This window comes from Drosophila mojavensis, unplaced genomic scaffold, assembly GCF_018153725.1.
Source record: "Drosophila mojavensis isolate 15081-1352.22 unplaced genomic scaffold, ASM1815372v1 contig_136, whole genome shotgun sequence".
NCBI lineage: Eukaryota > Metazoa > Arthropoda > Insecta > Diptera > Drosophilidae > Drosophila > Drosophila mojavensis.
The window spans coordinates 24572920-24587904 of NW_025318667.1; the positions used below are offsets into that span (position 1 = coordinate 24572920).

General features: G+C 37.9%; 2 protein-coding genes across 2 annotated transcripts; both read right to left on the minus strand.

The window, feature by feature from the left end:
- Positions 1-4808: 4808 nt before the first annotated feature.
- On the minus strand, positions 4809-14908 carry LOC116804480 (GATA zinc finger domain-containing protein 14-like). Its single transcript, XM_044008655.1, has 7 exons — positions 14693-14908; positions 14187-14380; positions 10210-10222; positions 9878-10134; positions 8043-8663; positions 7111-7164; positions 4809-5969 (listed from the first exon to the last, which is right to left on the minus strand). Exons 1-7 carry the CDS (start codon positions 14903-14905, stop codon positions 5906-5908), a joined length of 1416 nt encoding a protein of 471 aa, XP_043864590.1. The 5' UTR covers positions 14906-14908; the 3' UTR covers positions 4809-5905.
- LOC6584624 (salivary glue protein Sgs-3) lies at positions 9390-9858 on the minus strand (the record flags this gene model as incomplete). The annotated part of the gene is made up of 2 exons (XM_044011578.1): positions 9390-9808; position 9858. Coding segments are annotated over 2 exons (258 nt in total), but the record flags the coding sequence as incomplete, so codon positions are not given.
- Positions 14909-14985: the final 77 nt, after the last annotated feature.

Here is a 14985-nt window from a genome sequence, read left to right on the forward strand (position 1 = left end):
TTTGAGACTGAAGCTGATCGCATTATGGGCAAACAAGTGCGAGCGATGACCGCTCAAGTTCAATGCAATGCGGAGACATCTATGTAGCTATTCGCATACCTTTTCAATTGGTTGACACTAATTTGATATTGCATAAATATGATATACGATGATGACATAAACACAGTGCCTGGGACTCTGGCTGCGAATACCCATGGAATATCAATTTCGATTAAGTTTTACAATGCTAAAATAAGGGGAATTTTGTCTTAGCAACAAAATATTTGATTGCAATCGAGAAATATATCATATGAGAAGCTAAGAATAATTTTTGTTTATAATGGATCTCTTATGGGCCTGCTCCCACGACTCTAGAAAACTCTTCAAGAAATTGATATGTTTGCTGATAAGAAAGTAGAGCACATTGGCTAATATATTTTGAGTCTACATAGGTCTATATATAGAGTACCTCGAGGAGAAGGGCGATTCATAAACTATACTCGTGCAACTGAAGTGAATTTCAATTTTCATAAGACGAGGAAACTAGACTTGTTCGTGTTCGTTTTGACGAGGGTTTTAGCCGAAGTACAATATTAACATCAAGAGAACCAAATGGATGAATTCTCTTGAGTCTTGACAGGTATACATACTCAAGGACATTTACTTACTTACTACTGACATATTGTTGATAGTTTGTTCGTTATGTCTTTGATCGAGGGTTTGTTAAAAAAGTGACCCAAGATAATTTGTTTTTGTAAAGCTATAGAGGAACTCAACAAAAACGAAATTCCTGCTGCAGAATATAAAAATTTTCTATCTCGAGATTTATTTAGTATTGGTACCACTTGCAATATTTGAGTTAATATGGTATTGTGATTAAACGAGCAGCTCTTTAGCAGTTACAACAAATAATCTACTCTCGATAAGCTAGGCGCTCAGTGAACATATCCAAATCTTAAGGCTATGAAGTCAAAGTACAACGAGAATATGTATGTATAAAATGTATATATGTATATAAATTCCTTTGTATACTTTCCTGATAAGCTTCAGACTTCAAAGTTAAGATATAAAAATATATTCAATATGTAATTGTACTCCCTAGCTTCAGTAGCTTGTACAGACACGTATTCACAATACTTTTATAGGATCTGAGACTATATACTCTTTTCACTCTGTAAATGAATGTACAAATGTTCAACTTGCATGCACTGAAAAAGTATAATGGAACGTATTTTAACCATAGAATATTTTCAATAAATCGCAATTTTCAGAGGTTTTTTCGACAACTGAATTTATGGGAGCATGGGTGATTCAATTTGTTTGCTTTAGAAAATCTTTCTTAACGTCAATCAATCAGTCAAAAACAGACTGAAAGCATCTAATGAGAAAGGTTTTGAATATCGTTTATGTAAAAAATTTCTTTAGATATTCTTTTTCTATAATCTTAAGTCAGAGTTTGTCCTTAGCTTTAAACTTTTCCTAGTTGATTATATATTACAGCCCAAGCGAAATATAGATAAGTTTATATGGACATAAAATACAATCCGGTTATAGCGACGCTCAAGAGATCGTCGTTACATCCGGAAGATCCAATATCCATATAGATTTACTCATGTTAGCTTGTCTAGGGACCCGAATTTCCGTCACAATGGAGTCGTTATAGCCGGATTCTACTGCATGTCAAATTTTAAGATTCATCATTTAATAATTTAATTTATCGAATGAGGAATCACATAAGAAATTAGATATTGAATGTAGATTGTAAATGGATCTACCCGAAGGATATAACAGATATATAATATAGTTAAAGAACTTCATCTTCATTCAACTCCTCTTTCATATTACTTTCTCCATCCGCACATTCTTCAACCTATAACTAATTATTTATTTCTTTTAAGCGCTACGGCACTCATTTGCGTAAGACAAACGATACACGTGATAGATATTCGTAATATCCCAAACAAGTACAATATATGTACGTATGTACTTACGTCTAGCTCATCTCTTTGGCAAGAGTCGAGCGAGCACTGTGCTTGGCATTTACTGGAGTTACTTCAACCCGTTCGCTCGGGCCCAACCCTTGCGAGGGTCACATGGCGTATGAGTAACAAGGCCCTGCCAAATAAAACCTCACAAATGCAGTGCAAATTGCAGCAACCGCAACAACAGCAACAGAAGCTACAACAACAACAACAACAACCACAAGAGCAACAAACAAGTGCAAAGTCACGTCAAGTGCTTCAGCTGCTGCCATTCCATGGAATTTTAATTAAAAAACTTAAACAGCTAACGAAAAGCAAGTAAGGCACTGCCGCAGTCGCAAATAATCCACGACTAGCAGATACCCTATATATCTATGATAACTTTCTACTACTACCTGAAATTAGTTTTGGTATTTTCTTCAAGAAACTTGAGATAGAGAACCTGGAAACCTAATTTCGAATGCTCTTTATGCTCAAAGAACCGAGTCAAAGTTTCCAAGCAATAAGATGGACATCAAAAAGAAAGGAAACGTGGTTTATATATTCTCATATATAGCATATCTAGTTTCAGTGACTGCTGAGATGCTGCTTAAAAATATGTTTACACATTCAAAAGTCATAGAATAGGCATGAAATTCATTCTCTCTGCAACGTATTCCCCAACGCTTCCAGTATGCCCCATGAAATTCTTCTATTAATGAGTTTAGGGTATAACAAGCGTGAAATTTGTGTGCAAGCAAGCAGAGATTAAATACTCTTGCCTAAACTGTTATTCGAAAGTCAACATATTTTAGTTGATTGACAGATTGACTGGCTGATTGATTGATTGATTGGCTGACTGACTGACTAATAGATGCATAATACATGCACATTGAATCCAAGAGGAATTCCTCTATTCGAAATTGTGAACAAATTTATGGTCTATCTAACTTTTTGGTAGATCTCTAGAAAGATTTTTGTTTTTTCATACCGTTCAAAACGAGCATATTGGTATTATAAAAATCATGTGCAAAATTCATTTAAAATTCTATAATTTTTTATGTTTTGAAATCTATTCTCATGCTCGTTCACAAAACTAATGCTTAGGGTATATTTGCTTTTAGTAATACTCAACATGCTGAAGGTCTATCGGGAAAAGTCTCTGCTTGATATTGTTGTCCAATAGAATGTTTTTGAGTGTATAATCATTGAAGGCGTGACAAACGAAAAAGAAAAACTCTCATTTTTACCATTAACATAAAAACCTTTATATTCCCCTATTAACTCCTGCATCAGCTCAGAATCGATTGATAGATTCTAAAATTATAATCAGAATATATTTGATATCTGACATATTTAGTATTATGAACGAGCATTGTGTAGTGGGTTATGGAAAGCTCTTAACTCTCAAGAGAGTTAATAGATCTCTATATTGGCTTCTGCAAGATATTCACATTATATATATTCAGATATTCACATTAAGACTTATTGTTTTAATTTGCCACGACGTTAACTGTCTAGCCATAAATTTTTGGACTCTTAAAGTCTATGGTTCTGTATCTTATAAATTAAGTACGTAATATCCTTTAGATTTCAGAAAAAAAAACACAATTCGATCTTGAAAATAGAATGCTTTTGCATAATCATATATATATAATACGTAAGCTATTCTGCAATCTTGTTCATCCTGCGTTATGGAATTGTGTTAGCTAAACTGAAGTTTTCTGAAGGAGAGGTGAAGCCTGAAAGGCCAGGTGAGCTCAAAGACCAGGTGGGAGCTAAGACATAACGTGGATGTATAAAAGAAATCTGAGCAAATGGAATCCAAGAAAAGCCATTCGATAATTGTCGTTTGGGATTGCGTATTACTTTGTAATTGGTTCAGATCTCCGTAATACAATAAAATATTAGACGCGTATGATTTCAGAGGCAGACGGAATGGTGTGCTGTTGTCTGACAGGCTCCCAGATACCTTGTAACCAGCAATGCCATGACGCACATCCTATTCAGGCATAGCTCGAGCTGTCCTTTACAACATCCACACACTCGCACGAGCGAGAAGTCACACAAGCACACACACACACACACACATACGCACATTCGAATTCGTACTCACACGCACAGCTACCCACACAAGCACGCACATTGCAAACTGCGTAATTTATTTTTGCGGCTGCTTCTGTTCCCGCCGCCTGCTTCTTCCCCACCTCCTTGAGACTCCTTTTGGGAAATGGGAAAATGTGTTATTGAATAACTTCGGTGTTTACTGTTCGATATTTACGAGAAATTCCACGTCTGTAATATAAAATGGAATGTGAATGAATAGCAAGCCAAAAGGCTGAATCTTTAATAATGAATACTTCGATCAATTCGCTGGAAATCAAAAGTTGAGAACAGGTTAAAATGTTGAAATCTACAACAAAATTAAAGACGACACGAAGGAATCTGAAGTAAACCAACTGCATACTACAAGAGTTAAAACAATTATTTTTTTCCAATATGCCACTTCTCAGGAGGTATATAGGCATATATACATAAGTATATATAACTTGTAATGCATCAATTAATCAGGTTAGATGTAGCTCAGTGTCATAATTTCTACGCTTCTAGCTCTACAACTTTAGAAGATATAGATTTTTTAAGGCATGCATCGTCCTCGATGGTTTTATATAAATTTTTGAATTTTTGATTTTGGGTTTTGAGTTCTAGTATATATTCTAAATTTCAAGTCTCTTAGACCAACTCTGATTAAAATAATTCGAAATTTGTACATAATTCTAGATAGTCAGATCCGATTTGCCACGCCACAGATAAGAGCGCGCATGACTATATTTTCCATTTCAAATCTTACTATATATAAGAAGAAGATTGCTTTATACAGGGAAACAGGCGAACGGAAGAATAATCGAATGGAATAGACAGAGAGAAGGAAAAAGGGATGGATAGATAGACAGATGAGTTGGTGCACGAACTGATAGAAAAGCACACAGAAGCAATATATGTACGTTCTCAATTCCTGAATGAATAGAATGAACGGTTGTGTATGCTAGATAAAACTAGATACATGTATGTAGATATATGTATATTTATCATAAGCTCGTCTATGTCTATAGGTACTTAAGTGAAGAATAGCTTAAATATCTATCCAAACAAATTTAGTCTACTAAAGATATCTCCAGCTATTAACCTTTTATACGGCCTTGTTGCATATCTGCAACATACCGTTTAAATTGAGTTATTTCGCAATGGGTATCAAGAAAGTGGTATGGCAAATTTTTTTGTAAGTCAGAAATATGTGTTTTTTCGATTTTTGTAGCTGGTCACACTTGTCATATTACAGTGTTTTACCAAATTTTACCTTTTATCCAAGGCTAAATTGGATCCTTTCTTTAACCTCTCGAGCTGCAAAGAAAATCTAGAAGAGGTTTGTCAGATATTTACCTATATATGTATATTGACATTTATTGATTTGGCGTTAGAAATGAACAAAAAGTGCTCAGAGTCCTCAAAGTGCCCGAACAGGTGGGCACTTAGCTCATTATCTCTCATTTAATAGTTATGTGTAGAATTTTGAAGTTGATGCCTTGCACAAATGGCTCTGCAATCGCAGTGCAGCGTATAGAATTCTAGGAGTGGATGGGTGGGTGGGGGCTGCGACTTGCAGTTCCGGCTGTCAGCGACAACGTCAACATGTCCGAGTCCAAGCTCGGGTCCGGGTGCGGGTGCCTGTCCGTGTCCGAGTCCAGGTGCCTGGACATTTTTATAAATAGTTAAGCGCACGCGAGCTGCGCGCGAACTTAGAGCGAAAGTAGCAAAAGGAAATCCCCAGGACAATGCAGCCAAACGAAGCGGCTTAATTTATGTGTGTGTGTGTGTGGGTGAGCGCAGCGCCGTCGGCGTCGTTGCTTGCGTCATGTCTGCCGAGGCGTCGCACCGTTGACAATTTGCTGCTTTCATTGCACAATTTAACAGTTGTTGTTGTTGTTGTTTTTGTTGTTGTTGCTGTTATTGCTATTACACACCCCCATCCTCTCTTCCTTCCTCTCTGACTGCTTGTATTTCTCTCTGTTCATGGCTTGCTTGCTCACTCACTCGTACACTTGGAGAGCGCATGTTGCGGCAACAAATTGTTGCACAGTCAGCAACGACGCCAACGCAGACGGTGACGCTGACGCTGGCGTTTCGCTGTTTTCATTCACATTTCATATCGCGGCGAATACGTGGCGTTCTCTCTCTCTGGCTTCACTCCCTCTCTGTCGTTTGCTTTCGCTCTCTCTTTCTCTTTATCCCCCCTGTGTCTATCTCTCTCTCTTTATCTTTCTCTCTCTTTCAGCCTACTCCACATCTTTGCCGTTGTTCACATTCTGTGCCCTCTGTTGCGTACGCACGTTGCACATTGTTGTTATTGTTGCCGATTCAGCTGTCTCTGTGTGTGTGTGTGTGTGTGTGTGTGTGTGCTATTTGTCGTATTCTTGAAGTTATTTTCCGGTTTTACAGTTCTTTTTTTGTTGCTCTCCCACTTGTCGCACGCCCCGCATGTCATATCAATGTCAATACAGTTTCGATGGCGACATTCGCTTCAGTTTTTCCGTTCGTCCTGACCGGCAGCCATGACTTGCACTCTGCGCACCTGCGCCGTGTTTTTGCGACGCATTTTCTTAACTACTGCTTCACACTGTCTTTCGCCAGCCGAAAGCGCTCTCAATCCACTTTGCTCGCTCTCGATAGACGCACGTTTGTTATTGTTTTCGTACCATGCTCCTTACTCACCCGGTTTTTCGTCAGGCTCACGCTCTCTCACTCTCTCGTTCTCGCTCTTCGTTTGGCTCTCTGGCTCTCCCTACCCAACATCCACTCACGCTCTCTGAGTGTCAATAATAAACCGTTTTCTCTTGCCTTCTGCTGCCTGTTTGTGTTTAGGTTTGTTGTTGATTGCCTCACAATAAACTTCACTTGGGCTTCTACATACATGTACATATGTATGTCTGTATGTATGTATGTGTGTAAATAAAGCGCTCTCTGCAACGCTGCATCTGCTGCCGTCGCCGCTGCCGCTGCTGCTGCTGCTGCTGCTGCTGGCGCTGCCTCTGTTGCTCCTTCTGCTGCTGCTACTCCTTCCTGTCTTGTGCAGGCAGCGCTCAAGCTTTGACGCTTGATATCTGATAATTGCGCATTGCTTTTGCCTTTGCTTTTAGGTTTGCTTTTGCGTTTGCCGTTACCGTCGCTTGTGCTTCCGCTTGTGTTTCAGGGTTTCTCATCGACACATTGAACTTTTACCAATTTGCCAAAAATTTGTCTCGCATCCACATATGGCTTCATTTTCTATATAGCCGCAAATGACTTTATTGAGTGAAAAGAAATACACAGCAGAGATTTATATATTAATGTTAGGTATCGATATTTATCGATACATTCAATTTCACTTGATCTGCTTTGATTTGTCAGCCTTTTTTTATGAATCTACAGTTCTGCTCATGAGAATAATAGTGCTGTAGATGCTTCCTATAGATGTACATACCTACATATCTATATCGCATCAATGAAAATTGTGCAAAATGGGACCTTGACCAATCGTTTTCGTAACAGCCCATTGCTCACTCTTAACGGAATAATGTTAACTAATCATTTTCAAATTCCTTGGTGGACATGTCCCATAGGACAAACCTGGCTAAAATGTGTATTGGTTACTTCGAAACATCTTTGAACAACGAGATCCAGGTCTTGATTTGAAAATCCGGTTATAGCGACTCCGCTTATGACGTCCGTACGGTGATTGCAATGAAAATTTTGCTGCCCAGACAAACTTATGTATATGAGCAAACGTATACGGCTAAAGCGTTTTCCGGGTATAACGACGGTCCCTTGAGCATCGTTATAACCGGACCTGTATATCGAACATTCCATAAGATTTCACTTTAATTACAGCCTATTCGTCGTACTTTTAATTAAACTAACATAAGGTAGTATGCAATACGTAAAAACAGTTATCAACGTAAAATATATATGTACATACATACCAACATACATACGTAGATTGGCATGTTATTCTAACGCAGCAATGCAAATTTCAAATATCAAATGCCAATCAATGGGCATCATTACAGGTGGTTGTTGTTGTTGTTGTTACTGTTGTTGCTGTTGTTGCGGTTGTTGTTGTTGTTACTGTTGTTGTTGTTGTTGTTGTTGTTGTTACTGTTATTGTTGTTGCGGTTGTTGTTGTTGTTACTGTTGTTGTTGTTGTTGTTACTGTTATTGTTGTTGCTGTTCTTGTCGTTGTAACTGTTGTTGTTGTTGTTGCTGTGGTTGCTATTGTTGTTGTTGCTGTTGTGGCTGTTGTTGTTGTTGTTGTTACTGTTGTTGTTGTTGTTGCTGTTGTTGCTGTTGTTTCTGTCGTTGCTATTGCTGTTGTTGTTGTTGTTGTTGTTGCTGTTCTTGTCGTTGTAACTGTTGTTGTTGCTGTTGCTGTGGTTGCTATTGTTGTTGTTACCGTTGTTGTTGTTGTTGTTGTTGTTGCTGTTGTTGCTGTTGTTGCTATTGCTGTTGTTGTTGTTGTTGTTGTTGTTGCTGTGGTTGCTATTGTTGTTGTTGCTGTTGTGGCTGTTGTTGTTGTTGTTGTTGTTGCAGTTCTTGTTGTTGTTGCTGTTCTTGTTGTTGTTATTGTTGTTGTTGCTGCTGTTGCTGTTGTTGCTTTTGTTGCTGTGGCTGTTGTTGCTGTTGTTGTTGCTGTTGTCGACGTCGCTTTGTTGCTGTAGTTAGGATAGTTTCCATTCTTGCTGAACACGTTGTTCTTGTCATCGTTGTTGGTATTGTTTATGCTAAGAGTGACGTCATTATAATATTGTAATTCCCTTTGCTACTGTGGATCCTGCTAATAGAATCGTAATCGTACTGGCCTCGAACCGCTTTGCTGAAATTGTCTCACGAAATTGTCTCTCACTAAAGGAATCGATCCCCAGGGTTTCTTGATATGGATCACTGTACTTACTTAGGTCTTCTAGCTCTTCTAACCCACAGAATCAGTCAACTTAAAATATGATGACCTAATGAAACGGGTATACGATATTCACCAATAGGTATGGAGCAATTGAGTAAACAGACCTCAATAAGAAAAATATATAAATAAATTTAATCTAAGTTTGCCTTTTGAGCTGCTCCATCTTTTGGCTAGACTCAAGTTTCGAATGCTTCTTCGGTCCATAGTCTCATTGACCAGATCCTCGTTGAGGATAAGAAGAAAAAGAGCCGTAAAGACTACAGAATATTCCTGACTAGATACACGTTCCTTGTTTTAAGGATTTCATACAATTATATAATTTTGATTAGGAAAATGGTCGTTAGTCTTTTTCATATCTTCTATCTAGAGTCGTACTATCTACATACATACGTAAGATTATCTCAGTCAAAACTGAAATGAATTCCTCATTCCAACTACAGTAAAAAGTCTTCACGTCAATGCAACAAAATATGTATATAATTTAAAGTAGATAAAAAAAAATTTAACAATCGTTAAAAAATTAATCAACGAATCCAAATGTAAATCCATTCACAGCATTCAAATGGTAGTAGCCAACGGTCGGTGTTATCGGTCACAATAATGGGTCAATCTTTGCTTTAAGGCAAGAGGTAAAGTGACTGGCCGCAGACGCACTTCCTGATCTTGCGCTCAAGGCTCTTCAGCTGTGACAGCAGCTGGACGCAAAGCTGTGCTCTGGGCGGGCATCCAAGGCAGGGCCGACCGCCGGGTCCGCATGGCCTGTTTGGCCACCATGGCTTAGGACGGCATGGCGGTCTCCTTGTTGTTGTTCGCCTTGTTGTTGTTCTCCTTGTTGTTGTGGTTGTTGTTGTGGGCGGTGTTGTTGTTGTTGTTGTTGTCGTAGTCGTAGTAGTCGTTGTTGTTGTTGTCGTAGTAGTCGTTGTTGTTGTTGTGGTAGTAGTCGTTGTTGTTGTTGTGGTAGTTGTCGTTGTTGTTGTTGTGGTAGTAGTCGTTGTTGTTGTTGTGGTAGTAGTCGTTGTTGTTGTTGTGGTAGTTGTTGTTGTTGTTGTTGTTGTTGTTGTCGTTGTTGTTGTTGTGGTAGTTGTTGTGGTAGTTGTTGTTGTTGTTGTTGGTGTTGTGGTAGGTGTTGTTGTTGTTGTGGTTGTTGTTGTTGTTGTTGTTGTGGTAGTTGTCGTTGTTGGACACGCAGTGGTTGTTGTCCTACACGGTGGTGTTGTTGTGCACGGTGGTGGCGGTTTTGTTGGCCTACATGTTGTTGTTCTCCTTGTCGTACACGTTGTAGTTGTTGGTCGCTTGGTAGTTAAGGGGCAGCCGCAGTCAGCTGAGCTGAAACTAGCACAGCAGACCAGCACCGTGCAAGCTGAAAGGAAAAAAAAAAAAAAAAGATAAAATACTGTTTATCCGAATCCTTAATGGTTAAATGATATGAATTTACCAATCAGGAAGGTAAAAATGAAATTCATATCGATGTATTTCCTAGACAACCCTCACACCGAACAGAAGTGAAAGCGGATACTGATGCCTTTACCGAGCCGAACTTCCCATTTTATAGGGCTCGTCCAGCTGCCGTTGCATTTTAAATTTAGAACAGAACAATTGCGTAAATACATGCCACTAAATTCATCCGCAAATATTTGCAAAGCCAGTTTGTGGCAAGCTGCACGTTAAATATAGAAAGCCGAATTTACAATTTTTCGAATAACTCATGCCGAATAAGACTAATGGCAATAAAAAACTGATACAAATAGTAATATAATGTATTATTATTGTAATACTTTATATTGTCATTGTATGTTTATCAATATTATTGATGTAAAACAGACCTATTAATAAGACCCTAAACCCATTTAAAAGGTAACGATGCTCGATCGCGCTTTATAGCCCATACCCCATCTGTCCGTAGACCCTTACGGCTGTTGGTCCTCGCATACGCAATTTCTAAGGCAACAAGGAAGTATGTCTTCTTTTACTTCCATTAAAAGCTCACTCCAATTCTTTCATATATCATATATTATCTTACATATATCATATTTTAGTTATTTCAACATTTTCCGCATGAATCTACGGTTTCAAATAGAATCGAAAATATCGAACATTTAGCAGCCTACGTTTGCAAAAATACTAGAGAGATCTATCACGTCCATTCAAAGCACTACAAATAATAAATTCGATTATATTTAATATATATTGAATAATGAATATATGTTCAATATATTGAATGCCTTAAAGATTTGAAAGTAAAAAAAAAAAAAAAAAGAAACCTATATTTACAAAAACTATTTATTTCTTTATTATATTTTGAATATATATATTATACTATACGTACGTGAACGCTTACTGAAAAAATGGAAATAAAAAAAACTTTATCACACAGCTGTACATATCTGACGAAATCCAAAATATACCAATAATCGAAATTGTATAAACTACACAAAAATCTAAATGCAAAATTTGGATAGTGGATGTCAATAGCTAATATTAAAACGGAAATACCTAAGAAAAACTATCAAGAGTCTAGCCTTTATAATATCCAAGAACTACCCCTTTACACCTACGGACAATTATTATACCGTCATTTCTCATTTTTAATGGGTTCGGATTCACCTTTGATTTCCTTATTGAATTCACACATTAAAGTATACTTATACATACTAAGACTTATGCGCGTCATCAGGATACCGTGCCCCGTTGATACTTGGTCTGCGTTAATATACATTACTATATTAATATATTCTATATTTACATATATTCTTATTGTCTATTGTCCTAGCCTATGCCGTTCTCTGTGTGGATAGTCAATAGACAAATATATCACACTTATAAGTGATAATGAAGTTTCTCTCAGCAGCATCCGTAATATCGTAGAAAATGAATATTAGTTCTATCTGATAGTCTTTATAGAATATCTTTATAGAATATCTTTATAGCATATCTCTGATACAGTTACAGTGTGAAATTAAACTAAGCTGTTATCTTGGATTTCTCCTTCAAAATTCATATTAGACATCTCCTATAATTATTTTTTCTCAAAAAAGATCAATTTGAAAATTGGATAGCTCTGATTGCTCAGTTGAGTTGCGCATTTGGGTGCGTGGTATGTCGAAAAAAATCTATACTGTCATAAAGCTAGAGATTCCAAATTAAGCACGTAGCCATTGTAGGACCCCGCTTAAGATCAGGTAATACTATTTTACATATACGTTCGCTGCATGGCATGACAGCAACAAAATTGTATTGTAAAATTTTCAATTTGAATTTTTTTACTAGTTATAAATGACCTTATAAATATTTTTATACCCTGAACCCATTGAAAATGGGAAATCAGGGTATAATGGTTTTGTGAAAAGTATGTAACAGGCTGAAGGAATCATCGCAGACCCCATAAAGTATATATATTCTTGATCAGGATGACGAGCTGAGTCGATATAGCCCTGTCCGTCTGTCCGTCCGTCCGTATGAGCAAAAGGATCTCAGAAGATATAAGAGTTAGAGAGCTGAAATTTGGCATGCATACTCGTGTATACCATAGACAGTACGAGTTTGCTTTATTTTTTCGATAACTCATCCGATAATTTTTTTATCGAGAATAATCGAAGAATCGACTTAGTTTTTTCAGCCTAGTTTCAACACTTTTAAACCTGGAGACTTCAAATTTGCGTTGTAAATAGAGTTAATGGACACAAAGATTTTGTAATTTACAGATTTTGGATACCACGCCCCCTTCGCCCCCAATTTGTAAAAATGCATTTGCATTTCAAGTACTTACAAATCAAAATCTTACAAATTGGGGGCGAAGGGGGCGTGGTATCCAAAATCTGTAAATTACAAAGTCTTTGTATCCATTAACTTTATATACAACGCAAATTTGAAGTCTCCAGGTCTAAAAGTATTCAAATTAGGCTGAAAGAATCAAGTTGATTTTTCGATTATTATCGATAAAAAAGATATCGGATGAGTTATCGAAAAAATATTATAAACTTGTACTGCCTATGGTATACACGAGTATGCATGCCAAATTTCAGCTCTCTAGCTCTTATATCTTCTGAGATCCTTTTGCTTATACGGACAGACGGACAGGGCTATATCGACTCAACTCGTCGTCCTGATCAAGAATATATATACTTTATGGGGTCTGCGATGATTCCTTCTGCCTGTTACATACTTTTCACAAAACCATTGAAAATGGGAAATCAGGGGTATAAAAAATCTGGTTTTCATCGGAACTTAAAGAGTAATTACTAAATCAATAAATTCAGGTCATAAGTATTTTTCTTATGTCTGAATATCGCACTCATATTATTTTATAGAATATTTTTAGAGATGTTCTTCGTTTATTAAAATTGATTTCGGAACATAAGGTTAAAATCTTTAAAAACTAATATCAGATGGATCCCTAACGGATTACAATAGTTTTCAATAATAAGACCTACTAGCTTTAGATTTAACTGGAATTTGCTGGTATCAGAGCCTTCATCCACTAGATATACATATACATATGTAGTATTATATATAAATATTTTGTGTATTTGTATATATATGAATAACTGAAGTTCTATAAGGATTTTCATCAATGTTTAGCAAAGGAATGGAAGACTTATCGTTCATCTTGTTACACCTTAAACCAAGCATCACCTGAAGTAATCGTGGCCGCTACACCTGCATTGATAAGGCAGCTGAAACTTAGTTGGCTAATTCAGTTGATTTTAGGTCTAGGCCGAGTATTATGTGAATTCTATGGAATGAACTTAGCCGAAATGCAGTCCTATAGACGTCGTCATCATTCCACCAATATAACAAAAGTGAATGGGGTCTAAATGTTGAATAGGGATTCAAAGGAGACTTGACAGACTTGGACAACGCCGTTCAAGTAAGATATATCGATCATATTTCAATCTATAAACCACAAGAAATGAAGCATTAAAATGTCAAATATTTTAAACAAAACATATATTTTATTAAATTAAAAATTCAAACAAAATGAAAAAAAATGGAAAAATAATCAACAAGTGTCAGTGACAATAGCTAAAAGGGGAAAGTTCTTGCTTTGCCATTACGATAAGGAGCTCTTCTCCAAGTCATCTAGCCATGACGGTGTCCGCACACGCAACGCTGTATCACGTACTCAAGCTCGCGGATTTGGGCCAGAAGCTCGGAGCATAGCCATTGGTGGGGCGGGCAGTCGAGGCAGGGTGGACCACCTGGCCCGCAGGGACGGCACGGATTCCAGGGCTTATGTGGTCTTGTAGGACGATCTGTTGTTGTCGTTGTTGGTGTTGTCGTTGTTGTCGTTGGGGTTGTTTTCGTTGTTGTTGTTGTCGTTGTTGGTGTTGTCGTTGGGGCTGTCGTTGGGGTTGTCGCTGGGGTTGTTGTTGGGGTTGTTCTTGTTGTTGTTATTGTTGTGGTAGTAGTCGTCGTCGTTGTTGTTGTCGTTGAAGCTGTTGTTGTTGTTGTGGTAGTAGTCGTCGTCGTTGGGGCTGTTGTTGTTGCTGTTGTGGTAGTAGTCGTCGTCGTTGTTGTTGTCGTTGGAGTTGTCGTTGGGGTTGTTGTTGGGGTTGTTGTTGTGGTAGTAGTCGTCGTCGTTGTTGTTGTCGTTGGAGCTGTCGTTGTTGTTGTGGTAGTAGTCGTCGTCGTTGGGGCTGTTGTTGTTGTTGTTGTAGTAGTAGTCGTCGTCGTTGTTGTTGTCGTTGGAGCTGTCGTTGGGGTTGTCGTTGGGGTTGTCGTTGGGGTTGTCGTTGGGGTTGTCGTTGGGGTTGTCGTTGGGGTTGTTGTTGGGGTTGTTGTTGGGGTTGTCGTTGGGGTTGTCGTTGGGGTTGTTGTTGTTGTCGTTGTGGTTGTTGTTGTTGGTAGTGGAGTTGTTGCTCGACATGTTGTTGTAGTTGTTGCTGGACATGTTGTTGTAGTTGTTGCTGGACATGTTGTTGTAGTTGCTGTTCGACATATTGTTGTGGTCGTTGTCGTCTTTGGTGTACATGTTGTTGTCCTCTTTGGCTTACATGTTGTCGTCTTCTTCGTCCTTCGTGTTGTTGTCCTCTTTGGTTTACATGTTGTCGT

Coding starts and splice junctions, on each gene's coding strand:
- LOC116804480 (XM_044008655.1), bottom strand. CDS start 14,905: ATGTACACCAAAGACGACAACGACCACAACAATATGTCGAACAGCAAC. Junction 8,664..9,877: donor AACTACCACAACAACAACAA/CGACTACTACCA, acceptor CGTCGACAACAG/CAACAACAACAGCAACAACA. Junction 5,970..7,110: donor AGCAAAGGCAAAAGCAATGC/GCAATTATCAGA, acceptor GAAGGAAGAGAG/GATGGGGGTGTGTAATAGCA.